General features: G+C 39.4%; 1 protein-coding gene, 1 long non-coding RNA gene and 1 pseudogene across 2 annotated transcripts; all 3 read right to left on the reverse strand.

Moving 5' to 3' along the window:
* Nucleotides 1-3,022: 3,022 nt before the first annotated feature.
* On the reverse strand, nt 3,023-4,287 carry LOC116679062 (uncharacterized). The gene is made up of 4 exons (XR_004329436.1): nt 4,153-4,287; nt 3,644-3,734; nt 3,247-3,264; nt 3,023-3,096 (listed from the first exon to the last, which is right to left on the reverse strand). It is a non-coding gene; the product is annotated as an uncharacterized LOC116679062 (long non-coding RNA).
* Nucleotides 4,288-5,484: 1,197 nt separating this feature from the next.
* On the reverse strand, nt 5,485-9,541 carry LOC116679061 (major histocompatibility complex class I-related gene protein-like). The gene is made up of 8 exons (XM_032508791.1): nt 9,441-9,541; nt 9,354-9,357; nt 8,958-9,223; nt 8,026-8,304; nt 7,191-7,493; nt 6,819-6,923; nt 6,162-6,179; nt 5,485-5,717 (listed from the first exon to the last, which is right to left on the reverse strand). The coding sequence occupies exons 1-8, from the start codon at nt 9,487-9,489 to the stop codon at nt 5,668-5,670; spliced, it is 1,074 nt and encodes a 357-aa protein (XP_032364682.1). The 5' UTR covers nt 9,490-9,541; the 3' UTR covers nt 5,485-5,667.
* A 5,622-nt stretch (nt 9,542-15,163) lies between these two features.
* On the reverse strand, nt 15,164-22,360 carry LOC116679060 (uncharacterized; annotated as a pseudogene).
* Nucleotides 22,361-24,906: the final 2,546 nt, after the last annotated feature.

A 24,906-nucleotide genomic window follows, 5' to 3' on the forward strand; every position in this document is an offset into this window, starting at 1 on the left:
AGGAAGTCTTCTCCATCATAAACAGTCTCATCATCCCACTCATAGCCAGTCATCCTCTGGAAAATGTGCACACCTGAGAAACAGACTATAATTATAATAAAGCAGTATATAAAAATACATGATATTTATAAAGTACTTTTTATAGTACTCAAATACAACTTGCCTGAATTGACATTATCATATATTAGACAACAAAGCATTTGGATTCTTGAATTAAGACAAGTGGTGTAATCTACGTGATACGCAGGTATATGCAGTATACTATTAAGAAAGCTCCGGGATTTTTATACACACACTTGCCGAATGACACGTAACATACTTTCCATTATATTTGATATATTTTTAATTGTCATTTGTGTTTTTCAGCTTCACATCACGCTAAATAAAGGCATTTCCACTGTAAATTGGTGCATAACATATCAAGTCGTTGATGCTCAAAACTTCCTATAGGGGAAGATACCCGTACCCCCACTATGATAGGTCTCCCCTCTCCTCTAAAGACAAATTCTGGCCATTATACACACAGTATAGTATACCCACTAAAATACATTAGACTACACCACTGTAATAAGCCCTCAGTCCATTTATGACAGGTCAATAAATTAAATGTCTTGTATTTACCCTTCCTGTGTGTGTATGTGTGTGTGTTTTTGTGCAGATATTTTGACTTTTGGAGTTTTAAATTGCATTGTCTTAGGGTGGGAATGAGCTTGTGTCACACTACAGTTTGCCAGTAAACATGAAATGTAACATGCATAAATACTGTACCTCCACTCTGGTTGAAGCGTTGCGTAAAGTGATCCATTTAGGCTTCTATGTTGATTGGCTCAAAAACTACAATGTACCACTCCAACTGGTGAAGACTGTTCTTACCCAGTCCCGTTTTGGTTTGATTGTCAATTTCTTGATGTTGCAGTAACCTATCGGAAGTTCATCAATCACTGCAGCAGCCACAACAGCTCCGACAGGTCTGGGACTCCAGAAGATGAAATCACGGAAAGCTTCAGTGTTTCACTGCAGGTCAAACAAGGGTCATGCATTCAGTATAAATATAAAAACATCACCCTTGTGGGGAATATGATGCACGATATTCAGAGGTAAATGTGAAACTAAATAAGTGTGAACAGGTGCTTTTGAACTACAAGGAAACAAAATGCTGAGCTGAGTGAAAAGTGAAATACAGATTTAAGAAGTGATCTTACCTGGAGATGAAACATGGCAGAAGAGAAGTTTCATCATGTTTTGATAAAGACATGAATGCAATATGTTCAATATGATCCAGTTATTACAGTCATTTTAAAGTAGCCTACGGTGTGTGTTGTGTAGCCAGCCTGTTACTCTACAGCGCTGTAGATAGGTGTGTCAATGCCAGACTAAAGTCAAAGCTCTTTCAACACAATACACTCAGTGACTACCTCAGTACTATGGGTACATTAACACACGTGTAGACAGGGACATCTGGAGGCTTCAATCAGGCACAGCAGCTGAGAGACAATTACCTACAAATGTCATGACATGTTTAGCCACCCTATAATTGTGGAAAAATTGCATAACTCAAACTACAATGCTTTAAGCTAAATCTCAATGCACATGAAGACAAGGTGGAATCCAACAGTAATTAACACATGGTACTTTGTGACCTCATGAGGTTCGAACAGAAATAGACCGTTTCATCTGCATAGAAGCCACAGAACGACCAACTTTAAAGATGAACACAAAGCATTTGGTTTGATCTTGCCTCTCACCAACTGCTGAGCCTCAGATCTGTTTTCCTTCCTGTATTAGCATCATAGCCATGCAAGACCATATGGCATTATAGGGAAAAAAACTACAATAGAGTTCATCTTGAAGATAATCTTTCATTTTATTACTTCTGCCATGCTTAAAGGGATCTCTTACAGAGCTATTAGCAAGCCATTTTCATCCCATTTCCAGTGTTCATGCTAAGATAACCTTGTCTGGGAGCTGCTCAGAGTTGACACTGATATTGATCTTCTCATCCAACTCCTGTGAGAACACTGAACATTCAATTTAAAAGTTATTGCAACTATAGTCAAAGATGACTCATGGTAAAAATCTAAATTAGGGACTTTATTGAAAAGCAAAACATCAGCACCAAAATAAAGCATTACATTAGATCTTGATCAGGCTCCGTGGTAAACCGGGCAACTAGGCGCTCGCTGACAAGCCCTCCATCTGGGCCTGGCTCCAGACGGTGGCCTCGGGCTTCCTCCGGGCAGGGTAACACCCTCTTCCTCTTTGATCCAGTCTTTATCTGGACCCTCACCCGAGACCACTTTGCCATGGGAGACCATACCAGGACCACCAAGCTGCAGACAACACAAACCTCTCCCCCATGATAAGGTGACGGTTCCTGGAGGTCTGGACTTTACTTCATGCCTATCGAGACACAGTAAAACGTGCTAAAGGTTAGAGAATATCTACGAGGCCTTCATTAGGTCCTGCAGTGACTGTGGTAGTGAGCTCTGACAGGCGACATTCTCTAACCCGGTCTGAAGGAATCTTTAAGCTTCCTTTAAATCCATCACACACAAGCAAAGAGCCATTCTCTGCTGCTAATCTAACTTGTATCCACTCAGACTAAACTACAGAGGCTGGAACCAGACTGGTCTGATGGGCACCTTCATGAAGGATTAAATCAAATAAATACTCAACTTTATGTGAATGCCATGGATCGCTGAGAAGTGCAACCACCATCACAGTATCTGGTTCCTCTAGTCTTACCCATAACCAATAGTTAGCAATTAAGAAAAACATTTCATGAGTTGCATCCGTTGATGTGTCCGAGATCATATACATCCAATAATCCATCAGGAGATTTTGAGCATCATATTCAGTGTTTACATCAAGTTATTCTAAAGTTTTTCAAAAAGAATTTCTGCATATGTTAAAATCAAACTATTACATTTATAATCTCAAACACATGCTGTACATTGTAACTATGACTTCCATTTTCTTGCAGGGATTATTTTAGTTTAAGTTCTGTAAAGCTTTTTAAGATCACATACTGTATCAAAGTGGACCATTTTGAGAGTCAGGTCTTTGGATTCAGTTTCTCAGAGCTGCTGTCAGGACCTGGAAGGTCAGAGACCCTGTTAGGGTGCAACTGTGGAAAGCATTCATCTTCATGAAAATCTTATATAAGAAATCAGCACAATAATGTGAAATCTTTTAATCAACAAAGTGAGAAATTGTTAAATAGAATAAAAGTTAAATTTTACTCACAAGATCGAGGGCATGTAGCTGAAACCAAAATGAGATCTTTTTTTACAGTTGGAAAAAAACTAGCAAGAATACACACAACTTCCGTGTAGGCTACTTCAAAATAAAAGCATTTTCGGTGATGTTCTTCAGTATAAAACAAATAAAGTTGTGTACCTTTTCAAGTACCAGCTATAAACTATAATTTTATTTTCCATTTTAAACTAAACACCACACATTCCTTTGTTTTAAACAAACATTTCACAACACTGCTTTCAGTTAGATTTAGGAAACAAATGCTGTTTCAATTTAATTCAAACGCAACCTGGATTAAAGCATCAACTTAAACATTTCAGTTAAACCACTGGAAAAAAAAAAAAAAAAGTGTATCAAGCAGATGATTTTTCCATTTGTCTCTCACCTTTCTTCTTATTGTAAACAATGAATCCAGTAGACAGCAATGAGATGGAGAACAACCACTGCAGTGATGGGACAATCGTGTGACTGGACTTCTGTTGTAGAAAAATAAAAACTAAAGTTCTGCACAGATAAATCAGGTTAGAACAGAAGTACATCTATCTGTTGAACATGCATGTTTGTTCCTGTTAACTATAAGGCTAATCAGCTATTATCTTAAAGTGTGTCTTTAAAATTATATAATGTGTTGTTTTTGAAAGATTGACTCTTCATTTGACAGACAGCAACGCACAAAATTTAATAAATTAAGTAACTTTGAATCCTGATGTGTGTGGGTGTGGTACAAACTATGTTTCTATGACTCTAAAAATCCATTAGTTATGTTAGGCTCACAACGTGTTAATGAAGATGAGTTTCGTGCATTGGTTCTATACTTTTTTCTTAAAATGAATGACTAGCTAAAGTGGAGGATAAAAAGCAGTCCCTTTCCCCACAGTCTAATCTCACTCTCACCTCTGCTGGTCCTGAACTCTGCTTGGTCCAGTTTGGTGAAGATGTCCGGAGGGGGGCCGAGAGGGATCAACAAAAACCTGAACGCTACAACACAAATACTAAAGCTACAAACCGAATGAAAACCACCAACCTACACCGACAGGAAGTAGTCCTACCCACAATGAAGAAACCACATCCGGGGTCCCAGTGAGCTGGCCGCAGGTAACTCCAACCAGGCGCTGAGCCAACAGTGGCGCGTGGTGCCCAATTAACCCCCCCCCCCCCCCCTCCCCCAATTATCATCATCAGCTTCACCTGGCTACTATTGGTAGACTAGCAGACTCTCTCACGCACGCACGCACGCACACTTCTCTACAGCTAATTCGCGTTCAGTTTTTAGGGTTCTGCTGCCCTCTGGGGGAAGTTATTGAGACACGTGGCTGTGTATGATGGCCTATGTATGTTGTGTTCTTACAAAATGTAATAGACATTAAACATTGCTTAAATATACTACATAGGCTAATCTCTGACAAGGACAATAACCCAAGTGGACTATTTAAAAGATGAAAAAAGACCTTGTTCAATATCAACAATTTGGGAAAAGGTACATAAAAAAAGTGAAGAGAAACATTTAACCGATATGTAATACATGAAATGATGCTAATATACTATTACTAATAACAATAAGTTAACAACTTTTACTTTTTCCATTGTAATCCATGCTATAGCAGTTAGTAAACCTTTTTAATTGGCCCCTAAAAGGGTCATCCACCCAATCAGTGGCCTGCAGTGAGAAGATCCACTCAAACAAGAACAAATGGCTGATTTTAACTCAGGATCTGGGTTTATTAAGCAGAATAAAAAACTGAATGATGCATGTTTAATGTAAGAGTCATTTTATTTCACATCAATGACACTAAAAGAAAATATACAAAATATGAGAATATCAAACACATCTGACGTGCTGAGATTCTTAAAGACCAAAACTATTCTTTAAAAAAAAAAAATCAGAATATTTACACTTTACTTTTAATTAAGCTAAATAATCAGGATGTTGATGTCAAGTTGTCAAACACCAGAGAGGACATTTTATTTACCCCTACTACATTGGGATGGTTCCAAACATGTTACAGTAGTTTATCTATAAGACCCAAACCATACGCATATCTAGATAGAGCACAAATAGAGTTATATAGTTATATAGTATATGAACTGAATGTTTGAGTATACAAACCTATAATACAGGAAGGATATTAATCATACACACAAACATATCTTTCACCATTAAGATTTTCAATTCCACATAGCAACAAACTCAACATTTTGTCAACTCCTAATAAAGAAATTTCAAATATTTTTCTTTTGTCGCTTTTTGCTTCATGACTCTTTCCTGTTATAGTCATACTCAAGATTTGAAAGCAAGTTCTTTAGGGGCTTTAATAGAAAGATTTGTTGTAGAAGATTATTTTTTCCGTTATTGTTTAACTAGAGATGTTAATATTTGACTGCTCTACCAGTGCAGGATGTGTGTGTTAATCAGGTCTCTGGACTGAGTCTCTCAGAGAGCTCAGAGCTGTTGTCAGGAGCTGTAAGGAAGAACACACCGTTACTGAGCTGCCTTTCAGAAACAGAGGATGATGCAGCCTGTCCAGAGGCTGCTCGTTCACATTAACTCTGCACATCCACCAAAAGGTGTTCAGTACTTCCAGCCTCTGGTCATTCATATATCAACTCTCTATTTGAGGAAAAGTTATTGACTTTATTTTGATCTTCCACCAAATCCACAATCTGCTATTGCTGTCAAGATCTCAATATTTCTAGTGCTACACATTATTTAGTACTCCCATCTACAGTAATTCCAGGTCATGTCAAACATGTTTTTGGTCTCTCTGTTAGAAAAAACTGTGAGTGAGAAAATAATTAACTAATTTATAATATCCATGTCTTTACTGAAGTCTGTTTTGCAGTAACACATCCTGGTAACAGCACATCAGACCAGAGACAATAGAATAAAAACAAGTTCTACTCACATGGTGAAAGGAGTTGGGCTGAAACAAGAAGAGACGACAAATCATTTCAGCTGTCACAGTTGGAAATTAAAGCTGTAGTGCGTAGTTTCTGTCGTCCCCATGAGGAATCATAAGTAATGACAACAACACGCATCGTCAGAAAGTTCAAATAATACAAGGCCGCCTTGATCGCGCATGATCCCTCATCCCTCCTCCACACAGTAGCTAGTAGCCAAGGAGGACACGGAGGATTAAAAAAAACACGATGGACTCTTTAGAAGAGGTCATTATTTTCACTCTGGTTTCTGCATGGGAGAGTCACCAGAGGCCACAATCTTCTGAACATAGCCATACTGAGAAATCCAGAGAGAGTGAGGAGCTGATAGTCTTAATTAGCTTTGTAGCAACTCATTTGACAACAGCTTGAATCTAACGGATGTTCGTTAATGTCAAAAGGTTATGCACTGAAGTTATAACATAAATTATAATTAACCTTTTTCCACCTAATCAGATCCCCTCTTTTATTCATTCTCTTACTAATGTTAATAAATAAGTATATTTTACCCTTCTACTCTTCACCTATAACATTTATCATCATGCTACAGTCTCTGTTGAGACTTGAATTAGAATAGTTTGTTTTAACTTAAAGTAAAATAAGAGAAAATCTTTATATGTCACCTTTCTTGATTTTGCAAAAACAGAATCCAGCAGCAGCAGCGAGGACAACAACAGCAAAAACAGACACTCCAGCAGAGATGTGAAATATCATGTCAGAAGGCTTCTCTGTTGAACAAAAAACAACGTTTAGTCAGGGAACAGAGTATAAAATGGAAGAAGGTGTTGGTTAGCAGTTAACTGATCTGGGAAATGGTTAAGTTGGCATCAGTCTTAAGACAGCAGTCAACTGTACACAATTTTTTTGTGTGTATGTGGTAGTATGGCCACAGATATCAAACAGAAGGCTTACACAGAGCATCAGAAAGGTGAAAAATCATTAAATCATGAACTAAACTAAACACATCTTTCAGTCACTTCCTATTCCAGTCTCACCTCTGTTGGTCCTGATCTCTGCTTTGTCCAGTTTGGTGACGATGTCGTCCTCCACACCAGAGAGCTGAAACACACAGTCGTACCTCCTCCAGTCTTCATCTGGGACTGATGAAAGGTCCAGGTCTACACTCATCTGGAAGGATCCATCGTGGTTGGGGAGGATCTCTCCGAGGTCCACGTCCTCATGAAGCTCCTCTCCATCTTTCCTCCAGAACATCATGGCTCTGTCAGGGTAGAAACCTGTAGCGTGGCAGCTGACTGGAGAGGACGGAGACTTCTGGAGGAGAGACACTGAGGGACGCTCTGCAGAGAGAGAGAGAGAGAGAGAGAGAGAGAGAGAGAGAGAAGAAACTACTTTAAGTGTAACATGACCCACATAAGTTTATAAGATAAGTAGTACACAGCCCATTAAGTAAACCACGCCTGTTAATTATTTATTAAACAATCTTGAGCTGTGAGCCATAAACACAGTGTTCCATAACAACTCATCAGTTATATTGTCTGTACACCTATACTGACAGACACCACCACCACTAAATAAACAGTCCCAAAACAAGGATCTGGCATTGTGTTTCTAGTCTACAGCAGAGCAACACCTGTCATTGCAGTTAAACATACTTACCGTACTCTAACTGTGCACTGGTGATCACAATCTCAGATTTGATGGCAGATAATGTCAGAGCACGGTAAATTGACGGAATGAGGAGCGCAAAATAAAATCTTACCGCCACAGAAAACGGACAAAACGAAGGTGATGTCAGAAAGATAACACAATGACAGTTCAGTCTGGGATGACTACATGAATGTGAAACTGCATCAGGAAATGGGATTCTACCTTTTCTCAGAAGAGAGCTCTTGCCGTAGTCCAAATACATCTTCAGCCATTCAGGAAATATCGCAGTGAGGAGAATCTCATTGTATTTTATTCTAGATATGTCAGCATCCCATCTTTGTTTGATGATGACAGCCTGTGATTTTGGAGCGATCCATGTCGATGTCTTCTGGTCGAATGATATAAAGTCTTCTCCATCATAACCATACTGATTAAAACCATTGACCTCTCCAGTCTCATCGTCCCACTCACAGCTAGTCATCCTCTGGACAATGTGGACACCTGAGAGACAGAGACTACAATTATTAATAATGAATAATACATCTTAAAGACACTTCACATTAATTAGAATGATCATATAAAGCAACACATCAAAAGATAAAACATAACATTGTTTGACTTAGCAGATAACCCCACTGACAGCAACATTATTGTTCATATTTTGACACAATGTTTCTGACCGTAGTCGTGGTCATAATGAAACATAAAGAAACTTCACGCTGTTTTCAAGTCACGTTACATTTTGACGTTCAACACACCTAGTCTGATTTTGTGCAATGAAAGTTGACTTTGTTAACAGAATATTTATTCTGTACATGATGAAAAAAGCCTGGGCAGGCTTCCAATTTTCCAACATGCAACATAAAAATCTAGTTATTTCACTTAAGATGATTGTTATGCAGCAACACAAATATTCAGATGGCGAAGAAACCTTTAAATTCCTGAAAAAAACTTTAAAGACAGATGACAAAGCCCCTGAGTCCAATTATCGAACACGTCTGTGAAGGAAATGTCTTCTATTTCCTCTTCCTGTCTATGTTATTGTGAAGATATTTCGACTATTAATGTTTAGAATTATCTCAGGGTGGGAATGAGTTAAGGTCACTTTACAGTTTAGCAGTAAAAGATAAATGTAACATGCATAAATACTGTACCTCCACTCTGGTTGAAGCGTTGCTTGAAGTTATTAATTCTGGCTTTGAAGTTGTTAGGCTCTCTCTCAACACATCTTTGAGTGTAAAACTCAAACTGCTGAGGATTTATTTCTAAAAATGTTTTCACCCAGTCCTGTTTGGGTTCTACTATCTTTTTGTTGGTGTCGCAGTAACCCACCAGAAGATCATCCACCTCTCCAGTAGCCACAAACTCTGGGAGGTTTGGGACTCCAGAAGATGCAGTGGAGAAAAACTTGAGTGTTTCACTGCAGGACAAACAAGGTTTATAGAGTCAGTACAGACATATATCATTATTTATCATAACTATGATGGCCTAATTAATATTATTCAGTTAATCTAAAACATGATAGTCTCGAGGTGAAGTAAAAGTGAAACTTAACTCCAGCTGAGTTCCAGAGCTACACAGGAACAAAACGCAGAGCTGAGAGGAAATTAAAGAAAATAATTAAAATGTGATCTTACCTGGAGATGAGACGTGACAGAAGAGAAGCAACAACAGAAACTTCTTCATCTTGTTCTGATAAAGACGGGTCTGAGGACCGAGACGGTTCAGATGTTTAATATTCTGTTTTTTCTTCAAGGAGGAAGTGTCTCTGTTCTGATGTAAAACATTAACTTCTCCAGTCTCATTGTCCCACTCAAAGTCAGCCTCTAAAGAATCTCGCACACACACTTCTGCTGCCCTCCAGGGGACGTTATTGAGACACGTGGCTGTGTATAATGACCTATGCATGTTGTGTTCTTACAAAATGTAATCGACATTAAACATTGCTTAAATATACATAGGATAAATCTTTGACAAGGACAATAACTCATGTGGACTATTTCAAATTTTAAAAATTAAAAAAGACCTTGTTCAATGACAACAATTTGGGGAGAATTACATGAATAAATATTATATATATTATAGTAAATAAAATGTAACAAAACATAACATAAAAGCAATATGTAACACATTAAATGATGCTAATATACTAATAAGTTAACAACTTTTACTTTTTCCATTGTAATCCATGCTATAGCAGTTAGTAAACCTTTTTAATTGGCCCCTAAAAGGGTCATCCACCCAATCAGTGGCCTGCAGTGAGAAGATCCACTCAAACAAGAACAAACGGCTGATTTTAACTCAGGATCTGGGTTTATTAAGCAGAATAAAAACTGAATGAAAAAAAAGTTTAGCAGTTAAACGTTTTGACGGTACGTCACTGGCATAACAAGAGAGGAGAAGAAGTGGCGTTGCACACTTGAAAGACATAATGTAATGTAGGCTATTGTATCGCAACAGACACTGTTTGCTACTTGATTGAGAAGATAAAAATAGTCTTTACAATCCATTCTCTTCGTGAAGAATGAACATTCAATTTAAAAGTTACTGCAACTATACTCAAAGATGACTCACGGTAAAACTAAATCAGTGACTTTATTGAAAAGCAAAACATCAGCACCAAAATAAAGCATTACATTAGATCTTGATCAGGGTCCGTGGTAAACCGGGCCACCAGGCGCTCGCTGACAAGTCCTCCATCTGGGCCTGGCTCCAGACGGTGGCCTCGGGCTTCCTCCGGGCAGGGTAACTACCTCTTCCTCGTTGACCCAGTCTTTATCTGGACCCTCACCCGAGACCACTTTGCCATGGGAGACCATACCAGGAGCACCAAGCTGCAGACAACACAAACCTCTCCCCCATGATAAGGTGATGGTTCCTGGAGATCTGGACATTACTTCATGCCTATCGATACACAGTAAAACGTGCTAAAAGTTAGAGAATATCTACGAGGCCTTCATTAGGTCCTGCAGTGACTGTGGTAGTGAACTCTTACAGGCGACATTCTCTAACCCGGTCTGAAGGAATCTTTAAGCTTCCTTTAAATCCATCACACACACAAGCAAAGAGCCATTCTCTGCTGCTGATCTAACTTGTATCCACTCAGACTAAACTACAGAGGCTGGAACCAGACTGGTCTGATGGGCACCTTCATGAAGGATTAAATCAAATAAATACTCAACTTTATGTAAATGCCATGAATCACTGAGAAGTGCAAAAAACAGAAATTAGCACAATAATGTGAAACCTTTTAATCAACAAAGTGTCAGATTGTTAAAAGTTGATTAAAAGTTGATTTTACTTAAGAGTTCAAGGGCATTTGGCTGAAATCAAAATTAGATCATTTTACAGTTAGAAATGCCAGAATATATCAATAAATATGATTCTTCTACTCAAACTGAAATAAATCCCTCCCTGCCTTTAGTTGTTGGATTTAGGAAACTGATGCTTGTTTCAAGTTAATTCATACGCAGCCTGGATAAAAGCATCAACGCAAACATTTCAATTAAACTACTGAAGAAAAAAGTTAATGATTTTTCTATTTCTCTCTCACCTTTCTTCTTATTGTAAACAAGAACTCCAGTAGACAGCAATGAGGACGAGAACAACCACTGCAGTGATGGACGATCATGTGACTGGACTTCTGTTGTAGAAAAATAAAAACTAAAGACCTGCACAGATAAATCAGGTTAGAACAGAAGTACATCTGTTGAATATACATGTTTGTTCCTGTCAACTATAAGGCTAATCAGCTAGTACCTTAAAGTGTGTCTTTAAAATTATATAATGTGTTGGATTTGAAAAATCAACAAAAACCTAAACGCTACAACACAAATACTAAAGCTACAAACCGAACGAAAACCACCAACCTACACCGACAGGAAGCCACAAATGATCTCACACTGAAAGTAGTTCTACCCACAATGAAGAAACCACATCCGGGGTCCCAGTAAGCTGGCCGCAGGTAACTCCAACCAGACGCTGAGCCAACAGGTGCCGCGTGGTGCCCAATTACCCCCCCCCCCACAATTATCATCCTCATCAGCTCCACCTGGCCACCTTCTCTACAGCTAATTCGGGTTCAGTTTTTAGGGTTCTGCTGCCCTCTGGGGGAAGTTATTGAGACACGTGTCTGTGTATGATGGCCTATGTATGTTGTGTTCTGTAATGTAATGTAAATGTAATCGACATTAAACATTGCTTAAATATACATAGGACAATCTTTGACAAGGACAATAACCCAAGTGGACTATTTAAAAAGACCTTGTTCAATATCAACAATTTGGGAAAAGGAACACAAATAAATATTTAAAGTAAATAAAAGAGAAACATAAAAACAATATGTAACACATTAAATGATGCTAATATACTAATAAGTTAACAACTTTTACTTTTTCCATTGTGATCCATGCTATAGCAGTTAGTAAACCTTTTTAATTGGCCCCTAAAAGGGTCATCCACCCAATCAGTGGCCTGCAGTGAGAAGATCCACTCAAACAAGAACAAATGGCTGATTTTAACTCAGGATCTGGGTTTACTAAGCAGAATAAAAACATTGTTTACAATATCGCTCAAAAGAAAGCTAAGGGTTTCTTACATAAAAATAAAGTATTGCATATCAACATCTTCCCTATCGAGTATGTCGTGTCATATTTCTTGTGGGTTTACATTTCAGTCTGAGATCTGACTCTGGCAAACAGTATTTATCCCGTGCTGCACTACAGTACAAACTACTGAAATACTGATACAATATGCTGTATCACAAATATCTAACGCGTTGACACATGGCAGAGACAAGGATGTGAAGGGTGGTGTTAATCAGAGAAATGTAATCATTGTTCTGAGGAGGACAGGAGGAAAAGACAAAGACAGGCGACGTGTTTCAGTCCCTCAGGATGTCTCAAGCAAGAAAATACTAAAATATACAAAGTTGGGGTTTAATTCAGACACTAATTTCAGTTGTTACCTTCAGGAGTAACTTCTGTGTCTTTAACATGTTGAGGTGTGGCACTATATACACCAATGTTTCATTAAGTTGTTTCTTAGTTTATGGTCTGTCCATCAAATTTCAAAGAAGACTGCTACACTATTTATGAAAATGTCTGCAAGGTAAACAACCAAAAACCCACTGTGAATATTCAAGCAAGAAAACCAACAAAAAAACAAATCCTCAAACATATTTTTTTATAAATTATTGTAAATGATTTAAATAAGGTTTCAGGTTTCAGTCAGTCAGTTAAATCAAACTGAATAATAACCCATCCAAACTAGACATTCATTCATTCATTCATTCATATAAATATGACTAGGAACAATGCAGTCAGTACACAATACAATCAACTTTTTATTCTTGTGTTTTATGTGTCCTAATGTTTCTATTTTGTTTTTAACTGTCTATTCATGTGTTTTATTAGTTTTTAATGCTTATGATTTTTAACTGTTTGTACTTGTGTTTTATCTCCATCCATCCATCCATCTTCATCCGCTTATCCGGTCTCGGGTCGCGGGGGCAGCAGCTCCAGTAGGGGACCCCAAACTTCCCTTTCCCGAGCCACATCAACCAGCTCCGACTGGGGGGTCCCGAGGCGTTCCCAGGCCAGGTTGGAGATATAATCCCTCCACCTAGTCCTGGGTCTTCCCCGAGGCCTCCTCCCAGCTGGACGTGCCTGGAACACCTCCCTAGGGAGGCGCCCAGGAGGCATCCTTACCAGATGCCCGAACCACCTTAACTGGCTCCTTTCGACGCGAAGGAGCAGCGGCTCTACTCCGAGCTCCTCTCGGATGACTGAGCTTCTCACCCGATCTCTAAGGGAGACGCCAGCCACCCTCCTGAGGAAACCCATTTCGGCCGCTTGTACCCTGGATCTCGTTCTTTCGGTCATGACCCAGCCTTCATGACCATAGGTGAGGGTAGGAACGAAAATTGCCCGGTAGATCGAGAGCTTTGCCTTCTGGCTCAGCTCTCTTTTCGGCACAACGGTGCGATAAACAGAATGTAATACCGCACCGGCTGCTCCGATTCTCCGACCAATCTCACGCTCCATAGTCCCCTCACTCGCGAACAACACCCCAATGTTCTGAGGCGCGGGCAGCGCAGTTGCTTTTCACCAACTGCAAGACCCAGGCAGTGTTGCCAGATCTTGCGAGACAAATACGCAACCAGGCCTGTGAAAACAAGCCCAAACTAAGCGACTTTTTCTACGGAGCCCCCCTAAGATCCTGGAAGAGGAAAATAAATAAAACTGTGTGCGCGGTCTTACAATCCATGTGGACAGATTGGTAAACTGTACACACGGTACAATTTATTTATTATCTCCCCCTGAGCTTCAGGACAACGACCACAGGAGGGAGTTAAATCACTTTTAACATTATTTAACATTAGAAAACTGATGGATTACAAATATAGACACTTTTTCACAGTGATTTTGAGTTGTTCCCCACGAAGGGTTGAATCCATTCTTTTTCTCCTCTTTCTCCCAGTCTTTGTTATATTTCTTCCCGTATTTATCCCACTTTATCCCGGGCATTTATTCCTCCAAAAACTCTCCTACAGTCACTCACCATTAGTCGCTACTCGCGCATTTTCCTAACCACAAAACAGACTGCCCTGCTCTGCCTCTGATTGGTTGCTACTCGTTTCCATCTGGGTCAGAGCCAATTAGAAGCAGGTGGGAAATAACGCTGCTGTCTATAGTGTTTATGGGAAAGGGGCGGGATCGAAGGAACCGGCAGGGACAAGCTGGGAACAAGCCCAAATAAGCAACTACACTTTAGTGACAAGCCCAAAAAAAACCGCGACAACCAATATTTGTAAGCAACTTTACAAAAAAAAAGAAAAAAAAAAGCCCAAAGTCGCTTATAATAAGCGGACTTGGCAACAGTGGACCCAGAGCATATTGGGAAAAACCCGCCTCTTAGCTGATTGGTTCACAATTGACTCAAGACGTTTTATAATTGGAGGGATTTAAATTGCTATTTGTTTTAAATTCATATTGTGTACAGAACACACGTTGTGTGGCTGATAGTGACGTGTAGCCAGAGAGACTAAACTTCTGAAAGTGTAGCAGTTAAACCTTTTGACGGTACATCACTGGGATAAGAAGAGAGGAGGATGAGTGGCGTTAGAAACTTCAAAGACATAATGTAATGTAGGCCATTGTATCACAACACATAGGCCTACTACTTGATTGATTGTGAAGATAAAAAGTCTTTACGATCCATTCTCTTTGAACAATGAACATTCAATTTAAAAAGTTACTGCAACTATAGTCAAAGATGACTCACGGTAAAAATCTAAATCAGGGACTTTATTGAAAAGCAAAACATCAGCACCAAAATAAAGCATTACATTAGATCTTGATCAGGGTCCGTGGTAAACCGGCCCACCAGGCGCTCGCTGACAAGTCCTCCATCTGGACCTGGCTCCAGACGGTGGCCTCGGGCTTCCTCCGGGCAGGGTAACACCCTCTTCCTCTTTGATCCAGTCTTTATCTGGACCCTCACCCGAGACCACTTTGCCATGGGAGACCATACCAGGAGCACCAAGCTGCAGACAACACAAACCTCTCCCCCATGAATGATTAAATCAAATAAATACTCAACTTTATGTGAATGCCATGGATCGCTGAAAAGTGCAACAACCATCAGTGTCTGGTTCCTCTAGTCTTACCCATAACCAATAGTTAGCAGTTAGGAAAACATTTAATGAGTTGCATCCGTTGATGTGTCCCATGAGATCATATACGTCCAATAATCCATCAGGTGATTTTGAGCATCATATTCAGTGTTTACATCAAGTTATTCTAAAGTTTGTTCAAAATGAATTTCTGCATATGTTAAAATCAAATTATATTTATAATCTCAAACACATACTGTACATATAACTTCCCTTTTCTTGCAGGAATTCTTTCAGTTTAAGTTCTGTAAAGCTATTAAAGATCACATACTGTATCAAAGTGGACCATTTTGAGAGTCAGGTCTTTGGATTCAGTTTCTCAGAGCTGCTGTCAGGACCTGGAAGGTCAGAGACCCTGTTAGGGTGAAACTGTGGAAAGCATTCATCTTCATGAAAATCTTATTTAAGAAATCAGCACAATAATGTGAAATCTTTTAATCTACAAAGTGTGAGATGGTTAAATAGAATAAAAGTTAATTTTATTCAAGTTCGAGGGCATTTGGCTGAAATCAAAATTAGATCTTTTTTACAGTTGGAAATGCCAGAATCTCTCAATAAATATGATTCTTCTACTCAAACTGAAATAAATCCCTCCCTGCTTTCAGTTGTTGGATTTGGAAACTGATGCTTGTTTCAAGTTAATTCATACGCAGCCTGGATTAAAGCATCAACGCAAACATTTCAATTAAACTACTGAAAAAAATGTTACTTAAGCAGAGGATTTTTCTATTTTTCTCTCACCTTTCTTCTTATTGTAAACAATGAATCATGTAGACACCAATGAGATGGAGAACAACCACTGCAGTGATGGACGATCATGTGACTGGACTTCTGTTGTAAAACAATAAAAACTAAAGTCCTGCACAGATACATCAGGTTAGAACAGAAGTACATCCATCTGTTGAATATACATGTTTGTTTCTGTTAACTATAAGGCTAATCAGCTATTATCTTAAAGTGTCTTTAAAATTATTTTATGTGTTGGATTTGGAAGCTCGACTCTTCATTTGGCAGACAGCAATGTACAAAAACTAATAACAAAATAAGTAACTTTAAATCCTGATGTGTGTGGTAAACACTACCTGTTTCTATGACTCTAAAAATCAAATAGTCATGTAAAGCTCACAAAATGTTAAAGATGATGTGATTCGTGCATTGGTTCAATACATTTAATTAGTTTGTTATTTTTCTGAAAATGAATGACTAGCTAAAGTGGAGGATAAAAAGCAGTCCCTTTCCCCACAGTCTAATCTCACTCTCACCTCTGCTGGTCCTGAGCTCTGCTTGGTCCAGTTTGGTGAAGATGTCCGGAGGGGGGCCGAGAGGGATCAACAAAAACCTAAACGCTACAACACAAACACTAAAGCTACAAAACAAATGAAAACCACCAACCTACACCGACAGGAAGCCACACATGATCTCACACCGAAAGTAGTCCTACCCACAATGAAGAAACCACATCCGGGGTCCCAGTGAGCTGGCCGCAGTTAACTCCAACCAGGCGCTGAGCCAACAGGTGCCGCGTGGTGCCCAATTACCCCCCCCCCCCACTCATTATCATCCGCTCCACCTGGCTTCTATATCAACAATTTGGGAAAAGGTACACAAATAAATATTTAAAGTAAATAAAAGAGAAACATAAAAACAATATGTAACACATTAAATTATGCTAATATACTAATAAGTTAACAACTTTTACTTTTTCCATTGTACTCCATGCTATAGCAGTTAGTAAACCTTTTTAATTGGCCCCTAAAAGGGTCATCCACCCAATCAGTGGCCTGCAGTGAGAAGATCCACTCAAACAAGAACAAATGGCTGATTTTAACTCAGGATCTGTGTTTATTTAGCAGAATAAAAAACTGAATGATGCATGTTTAAGTTATTTCACATCAATAAAACTAAAAGAAAATACAAAATATGAGAATATCAAACACATCTGACGTGCTGAGTGTTGGCTGAGATTCTTAAAGACCAAAACCATTCTTTAAAAAAAAAGAAATCAGAATATTTACACTTTTCTTTAAATAAAGCTAAATAATCAGGATGTTGTTGTCAAGTTGTCAAACACCAGAGAGGACATTTTATTTACCCCTACTACATTGGGATGTTTAAGCAGAATAAAAACAATATTTACAATTTCAAAAGTCTTACTTTCTTGTCGCTCAAAAGAAAGCTAAAAATATCACTGTAAATATAAATTAAAAAAAAATATATAAAGTATTCTACATATTTTGGTGGGGTTTCCTACATAAAAATAAATGATAGCATATCAACATCTTCCCTATCGAGCATGTCGTGTCATGTTTCTTGAGTCACATTTCAGTCTGAGATCTGACTCTGGCAAACCGTATTTATCACGGTCTGTACTACAGTACAAACTACTGAAATACTGATACAATATGCTGAATCACAAATATCTAACGCGTTGACACATGGCAGAGACAAGGATGTGAAGGGTGGTGTTAATCAGAGAAATGTAATCATTGTTCTGAGGAGGACAGGAGGAAAAGACAAAGACAGGCAACGTGTTTCAGTCCCTCAGAATGTCTCAAGCAAGAAAATACTAAAATATACAAAGTTGGGGTTTAATTCAGTCACTAACTTCAGTTGTTACCTTGTCCTTTGGACTGGTTTTTCAGGAGTCACTTCTGTGTCTTTAACATATTGAGGTGTGGTACTATAGACACCAATGTTTCATTACGTTCTTACTTAGTTTATAATATTAATAATAATATATACTTTATTAGTCCCACAAGGGGAAATTACAATTTACACTGTTATTACACACACTACACACAGGCCTGAATTACACACACATGCTCAGTACATGCACGAATGGAGAGATGTCAGAGTGGGGGGGCTACCCATGGTACAGCACCCCAAGCAGTTGGGAGTTCAGTGCCTTGCTCAGGAGCACCTTGGCAGCTATCAGTCCACCACTATACTTTTTTAGTCCGTACAGGCCTTGAACCAGCGACCCTCCGGATCCCAACCCAACTCCCAAAGGACTGAGCTACAGCTATGGTCTGGCCATCAAAATTCATAAAAAACTGCTACACTATTTATGACAATGTCTTCTAGGTAAACAAAGCTTTCAAGGTCCGGACCTTGGTGACCTCAATGGGGTGGGGGGGGTAAATGTCCACGCTGTCTCAGAGACAGCGATTTTTTTTGTTTTTGTTCTCACCTCTGTTGGTCCTGATCTCTGCTTTGTCCAGTTTGGTGACGATGTCGTCCTCCACACCAGAGAGATGAAACACACAGTCGTACCTCCTCCAGTCTTCAGCTGGACTGCTGAAAGGTCCAGGTCTACACTCATCTGGAAGATCCATCGTGGTTGGGGAGGATCTCTCCGAGGTCCAACGTCCTCATGAAGCTCCTCTCCATCTTTCCTCCAGAACATCATGGCTCTGTCAGGGTAGAAACCTGTAGCGTGGCAGCTGACTGGAGAGGACGGAGACTTCTGGAGGAGAGACACTGAGGGAACCTCTGCACAGTGGAGACAAAGAATTTTATTATTATACTATTATTATTATTTACTGTATATTAATAGTATCATTCCTGTTCACAGAAGGTTTCACAGAGTTTAAGGCAGCTCTGTTTAACAACAGGTTCATATGGGACAACACTAGTCCCATATGAAGCAACTCACTTACTTGAAGATGTTAAAAGATAAAGAGCATGTGTATTTCAGTACAAGCAAGAAAACCAACATATATACATATATTATACACATATACATATATATATACATATACATACACACATATATATATATATACATATATATATACAGTGGGTACGGAAAGTATTCAGACCCCTTTAAATTTTTCACTCTTTGTTTCATTGCAGCCTTTTTCCAAAATCAAAAAAGTTCATTTTATTCTCTCAGTAATGTACACTCAGCAACCCATCTGACAGAAAAAAACAGAAATTAGAAATTTTTGCATATTTATTAAAAAACAAAACTGAAATATCACATGGTCATAAGTATTCAGACCCTTTGTTCAGTATTTGTAGAAGCACCCTTTTGATCTAATACAGCCATAGTCGTTTTGGGAAAGATGCAACAAGTTTTTCACATCTGGATTTGGGTATCCTCTGCCATTCCTCCTTGCAGATCCTCTCCAGTTCTGTCAGGTTGGATGGTAAACGTGTGGTGGACAGTCATTTTCAGGTCTCTCCAGAGATGCTCAATTGGGTTTAAGTCAGGGCTCTGGCTGGGCCATTCAAGAACAGCCACGGAGTTGTTGTGAAGCCACTCCTTCGTTATTTTAGCGGTGTGCTTAGGGTCATTGTCTTGTTGGAAGGTAAACCTTCGGCCCAGTCTGAGGTCCAGAGCACTCTGGAAAAGGTTTTCGTCCAGGATATCCCTGTACTTGGCCGCATTCATCTTTCCCTCGATTGCAACCAGTCGTCCTGTCCCTGCAGCTGAAAAACACCCCCACAGCATGATGCTGCCACCACCATGCTTCACTGTTGAGACTGTATTGGACAGGTGATGAGCAGTGCCTGGTTTTCTCTCCACACATACCGCTTAGAATTAAGGCAAAAAAGTTCTATCTTGGTCTCATCAACCAGAGGATTTTATTTATCACCATCTTTGAGTCCTTCAGGTGTTTTTTAGCAAACTCCATGCGGGCTTTCATGTGTCTTGCACTGAGGAGAGGCTTCCGTCGGGCCACTCTGCCATAAAGCCCCGACTGTGGATTGCTGCAGTGATGGTTGACTTACTACAACTTTCTCCCATCTCCCGACTGCATCTCTGGAGCTCAGCCACAGTGACCATTGGGTTCTTCTTTGCCTCTCTCACCAAGGCTCTTCTCCCCCGATAGCTCAGTTTGGCCGGACGGCCAGCTCTAGGAAGGGTGCTGGTCGTCCCAAACGTCTTCCATTTGAGATTAGGAGGGCCACTGTGCTCTTAGGAATCTTAAGTGCAGCAGAAATTTTTTTGTAACCTTGACCAGATTGTGGCCTTGCCACAATTCGTCTCTGAGCTCTTCAGGCAGTTCCTTTGACCTCATGATTGTCCATTTGCTCTGACATGCACTGTGAGCTGTAAGGTCTTATATAGACAGGTGTGTGGCTTCCTAATCAAGTCCAATCCGTATAATCAAACACAGCGGACTCCAATGAAGGTGTAGAACCATCTCAAGGGATGATCAGAAGAAATAGACAGCACCTGAGTTACATAGAGGTCACGGCAAAGGGTCTGAATACTTATGACCATGTGATATTTCAGTTTTTCTTTTTTAATAAATTTGCAAAATTTCTACATTTCTGTTTTTTCTGTCCAAGATGGGTTTGCTGAGTGTACATTTACTGAGAAATAAAAGAACTTTTTTGATTTTTGGAAATGGCTGCATGATAACAAAGAGTTGGGAAATTTAAAGGGGTCTGAATACTTCCGTACCCACTGTATATACTGTATATATGATATCCACATATATATACATATCTATATATACATTATAGCTATATACATATATACACATACATAATACACATACATATATATATATCCACATATATATACACATACATATATATATACATATATACACATACATATATATATACACCATATATTATACACACACATAATATATACCCACATATATATATACACACACCCATATATATACACACCACACTATATATATACACACCACACAATACATAATCTATATATATATATATATATATAATATAATATATATATATCTATATATCTATATATAATATATATAGCCTGGAACGATGCAGTCAGTACACAATACAATCACCCCCTCCTTCCATATCCAGCCATATTCATGAGTTTATCATTTAGATTCTGGATTCAGTTTCTCAGAGAGCTCAACACTTGTCAGGAGTGGAGGTGTGTTTGGCTGAAATATAAAACAAAAGACAAATCATTTTAGTTCTCACAATGGTCACTTCTCTCCCCCACTGGATATGATTCCCTCTTCTAGCCACTCATACAGATAAATACATCTCTTCTTTTCTCTTTAATACTATAATCATGGTTTTATTAATCCATGTTGTTCCTTGTACAGAAATAAACTCGAAGAGATTGTTCCATAGAAAAGTACCTAAGTGTTGCCTTAAGTGCCATTTAACTGCTGATAAGTCTGCAATGGACATGAGTGTATCTTAGTGCATTGTGGTCCCAACGGTACAAGTACCCCCCCCCCCCCCCCCCCCCAGCCCTGTCAGATGAACTCACGTACCCCTTCATCAATTCCCAATGAATGCTCCAAATGTATAACACTTCATTTAATAAAACAATTTTCATAAAGTTGAACTGTAAATATTAAAGGTTGGGTTTTGGTCTGCAATACTACTACTACTACTACTAACTACTACTACTTGAGAGTGAAGCTGAATACTTCAACCATTTACCACTATCGTTTCTTTAGCAACTATTTCTAACATGTATCCAGTACTTTACTTATAACTAATCATTTGAAGTATTTAACTTTTAACGTGCTCGCTTGATAACTAGTTTTCCTCTTACCCAATTGCAACATGTGGTGTTGTTGACTTAATGCAATATCTAGATATATTCTTTTTAATCAAATCATAGTTTGTAAATGTTCAGGAAAAGCTGAATTTTTCCACGTAGCCCCTGGCAACAGCAGAGGTACCCCTGGGTACACATACCCCTGGTTGGTAATAACTATCTTAGTGTATGGAACACACTGACAAACAAATATACTTATTTTCTAAGGTTAACACATCTTTAAACATACTTTATGAAAGCTGAGCAAGTAAGATAAATGGGCGAGACATAATAATAAACTGTTTAACCAAAATTGAATTTGGTTCTTCTAGTCATATGGGCTACTCGGACTGTTACGGTAAGCGTACCTGACTCATTTCCGTTTCCTGTACTTGTGTGTCGATAGCGTTGCTGCTCACGCAATACTAGTTCAACTTGTTAGTTTTGCTATTACAGCGGCTAACTGTCGCTAAACACGTATCCTATAGTAGTTTCTGCTAAGCACTCACAGTTCTTTACATGTACAGTGACCTTCGATAAATAACAGTTTTCGAAAGCTTGGTAGCTAACGCTACCGTACTTTAGCTTTCGCATAGCGACTTTAGCTTAGCGGTTAGCGACTTTAGCTTAACAGTTAGCGACTTTAGCTTAACAGTTAGCCTTATCCGGTGACGTGACTGGAACTTGAGAAAAGGTTGTGCTACATTTCTTCGCTTAGAGCTCGCATCAACAGGGGCATAGGCATAAGCATTTGTTTAAAGTCTTTCAGGGACGTTCGCTAAATAACAGTTTTGAACGCTTGGTGGCTAACGCTACCGTACTTTAGCTTAGCAGTTAGCAACTTCAGCTTAGCATTTAGCCATGCCATCTCTCTCTCTACCTACTGTCTCCTGCTCGATGTGTGAGATGTTTAGTTCACTCCTCTGCTCCTTTAGCGGTAATGGTGTTGTACAAGTGTAGTTTTATTATGGACATGGAGGCGAGGCTTAGTGAGTTGGAAGTCCGTTTTCCGCACCATGATAGATCAGCCGTTAGTGGGCCGACTTGAGCCTGAGTTAGCCTCTGGTAGCCGTCCCCCCCCGGGACTCCTGAGCACCAGGACATAGTGCCTGGGTGACTGTGAGAGAAACGAGGAAGAGCTAGTCGTAAGCTTTCAAAGGCCGCGGACCACACCAGCCTGTTAGCGTTTCTAACAGATTTTCCCCACACCAGCAACACCCCTCTGAGAAACCAATTTTGATTATCGGCAGCTCTATTCTGAGAAACGTGAAGTTAGCGAAGCCGGCAGCCGTAGTTAATTGCATCCCGGGGGCTAGAGCGGGCGACATTGAGTCTTATCTGAAACTGCTGGCTAAGGATGATCGTAAATACAGCAAGATTGTTATTCACGTTGGCGTTAATGACTCCAGGTTACGCCCAACGGAGGTTTACTAAGATTAATGTTGAGTCGGTGTGTATACGCGAAGTCATGTCGGACACCGTAGTTTTCTCTGGACCCCTGGCCAAATCAACCAGTGATGACATGTATCCGCATGTCGTCATTTCGCGCGCTGGCTATCGAGGTGGTGCCCAGATAATGATGTGGGCTTTGTGGATCACTGGCAGTCTTTCTGGGGAAGACCTGGCTGATTCGGAGAGACGCATTCATCCCACTTGGACTGAGCAGCTTCTCATTTCTAGAAAACATTGACAAGTTTATTATTGTACCTAATCCTTGACAATCCATATTTGGGACCAGGAGGCAGAGTCGCAGTCTAACACACTTCTCTGCTCCTCTATTCCAGGTGTTACCTAGTAAAAATCCCATAGTGACGGTGTCTGCCCCCCGACCATTAAAATTATTTAAATCAAAGGTAAACAGAAGAGGAGCTGTGCATGAAAACCTCATAAAAATTAAAACCACAAGTGCAAGTTCAAAAGAATAGGAGAATTAAATGTGGACTCTTAAACATCAGATCTCTCTCTCTAAAGGTGTACTAGTAAATGAAGATATCAGATTCTAATATTGATTTATTTTGTCTTACTGAAACCTGGCTGGGTGATGGAGAATATGTTTAGTCTAAATGAATCCACCCCCCCCAGTCACATTAATACTCACATTCCTCGAGGCACAGGCCGAGGAGGTGGAGTTGCAGCTATCTTGATTCTAGTCTACTAATTAGCTCTAAACCTAAACTAGATTATACTCATTTGAAAGTCTTGTTCTTAGTCTTTCACACCCAAGTTGGAAATCAATGCAACCAGTTCTATTTGTTATAGTAACCGAGCACCTGGTCCATACTCTGAATTTTTATCCGAATTTGCAGAGTTTCTATCAAACTTAGTGCTAAAAACGGACAAAGTTTATTGTAGGGGATTTTAATATTCATGTGGACGATGAGAATGATAGCCTTAGCACTGCGTTTATCTCTCTATTAGATTCTATTGGATTCTCTCAAAGTGTTCATAAACCAACTCACCATTTTAACCACACCCTCGATCTTGTTCTGGTGTATGGCGTTGAAATTGAACATTTAATAGTGTTCCCACAGAATCCCTTCCTATCTGACCACTGTTTGATAACTTTTGAGTTTATACTGCTGAACTACACGCCATTAGGCAAAACGTCCTATACAAGATGTCTATCTGATAGTGCTGTAGCTAAATTTAAGGATGCGATTCCGTTAGCATTTAATTCATTACCAAGTCCCCATAACGGAGGACTCCTATGCTATTAGTCCCTCCCAAATCGATCATTTTGTTGATAGTGCAGCGGCTCGCTACGAATGACTCTAGACTCTGTTGCCCCTCTAAAACAGAAGATAATAAACAAAGAAGGTTAGCTCCATGGTATAACACTGAACTCGCAAATTAAAGCAAATATCGCGGAAACTTGAGAAATCTGGCGCTCCACCAAACTGGAAAATTCTCGTTTAATCTGGCA

Source organism: Etheostoma spectabile, unplaced genomic scaffold, assembly GCF_008692095.1.
Source record: "Etheostoma spectabile isolate EspeVRDwgs_2016 unplaced genomic scaffold, UIUC_Espe_1.0 scaffold00009272, whole genome shotgun sequence".
Lineage (NCBI taxonomy): Eukaryota > Metazoa > Chordata > Actinopteri > Perciformes > Percidae > Etheostoma > Etheostoma spectabile.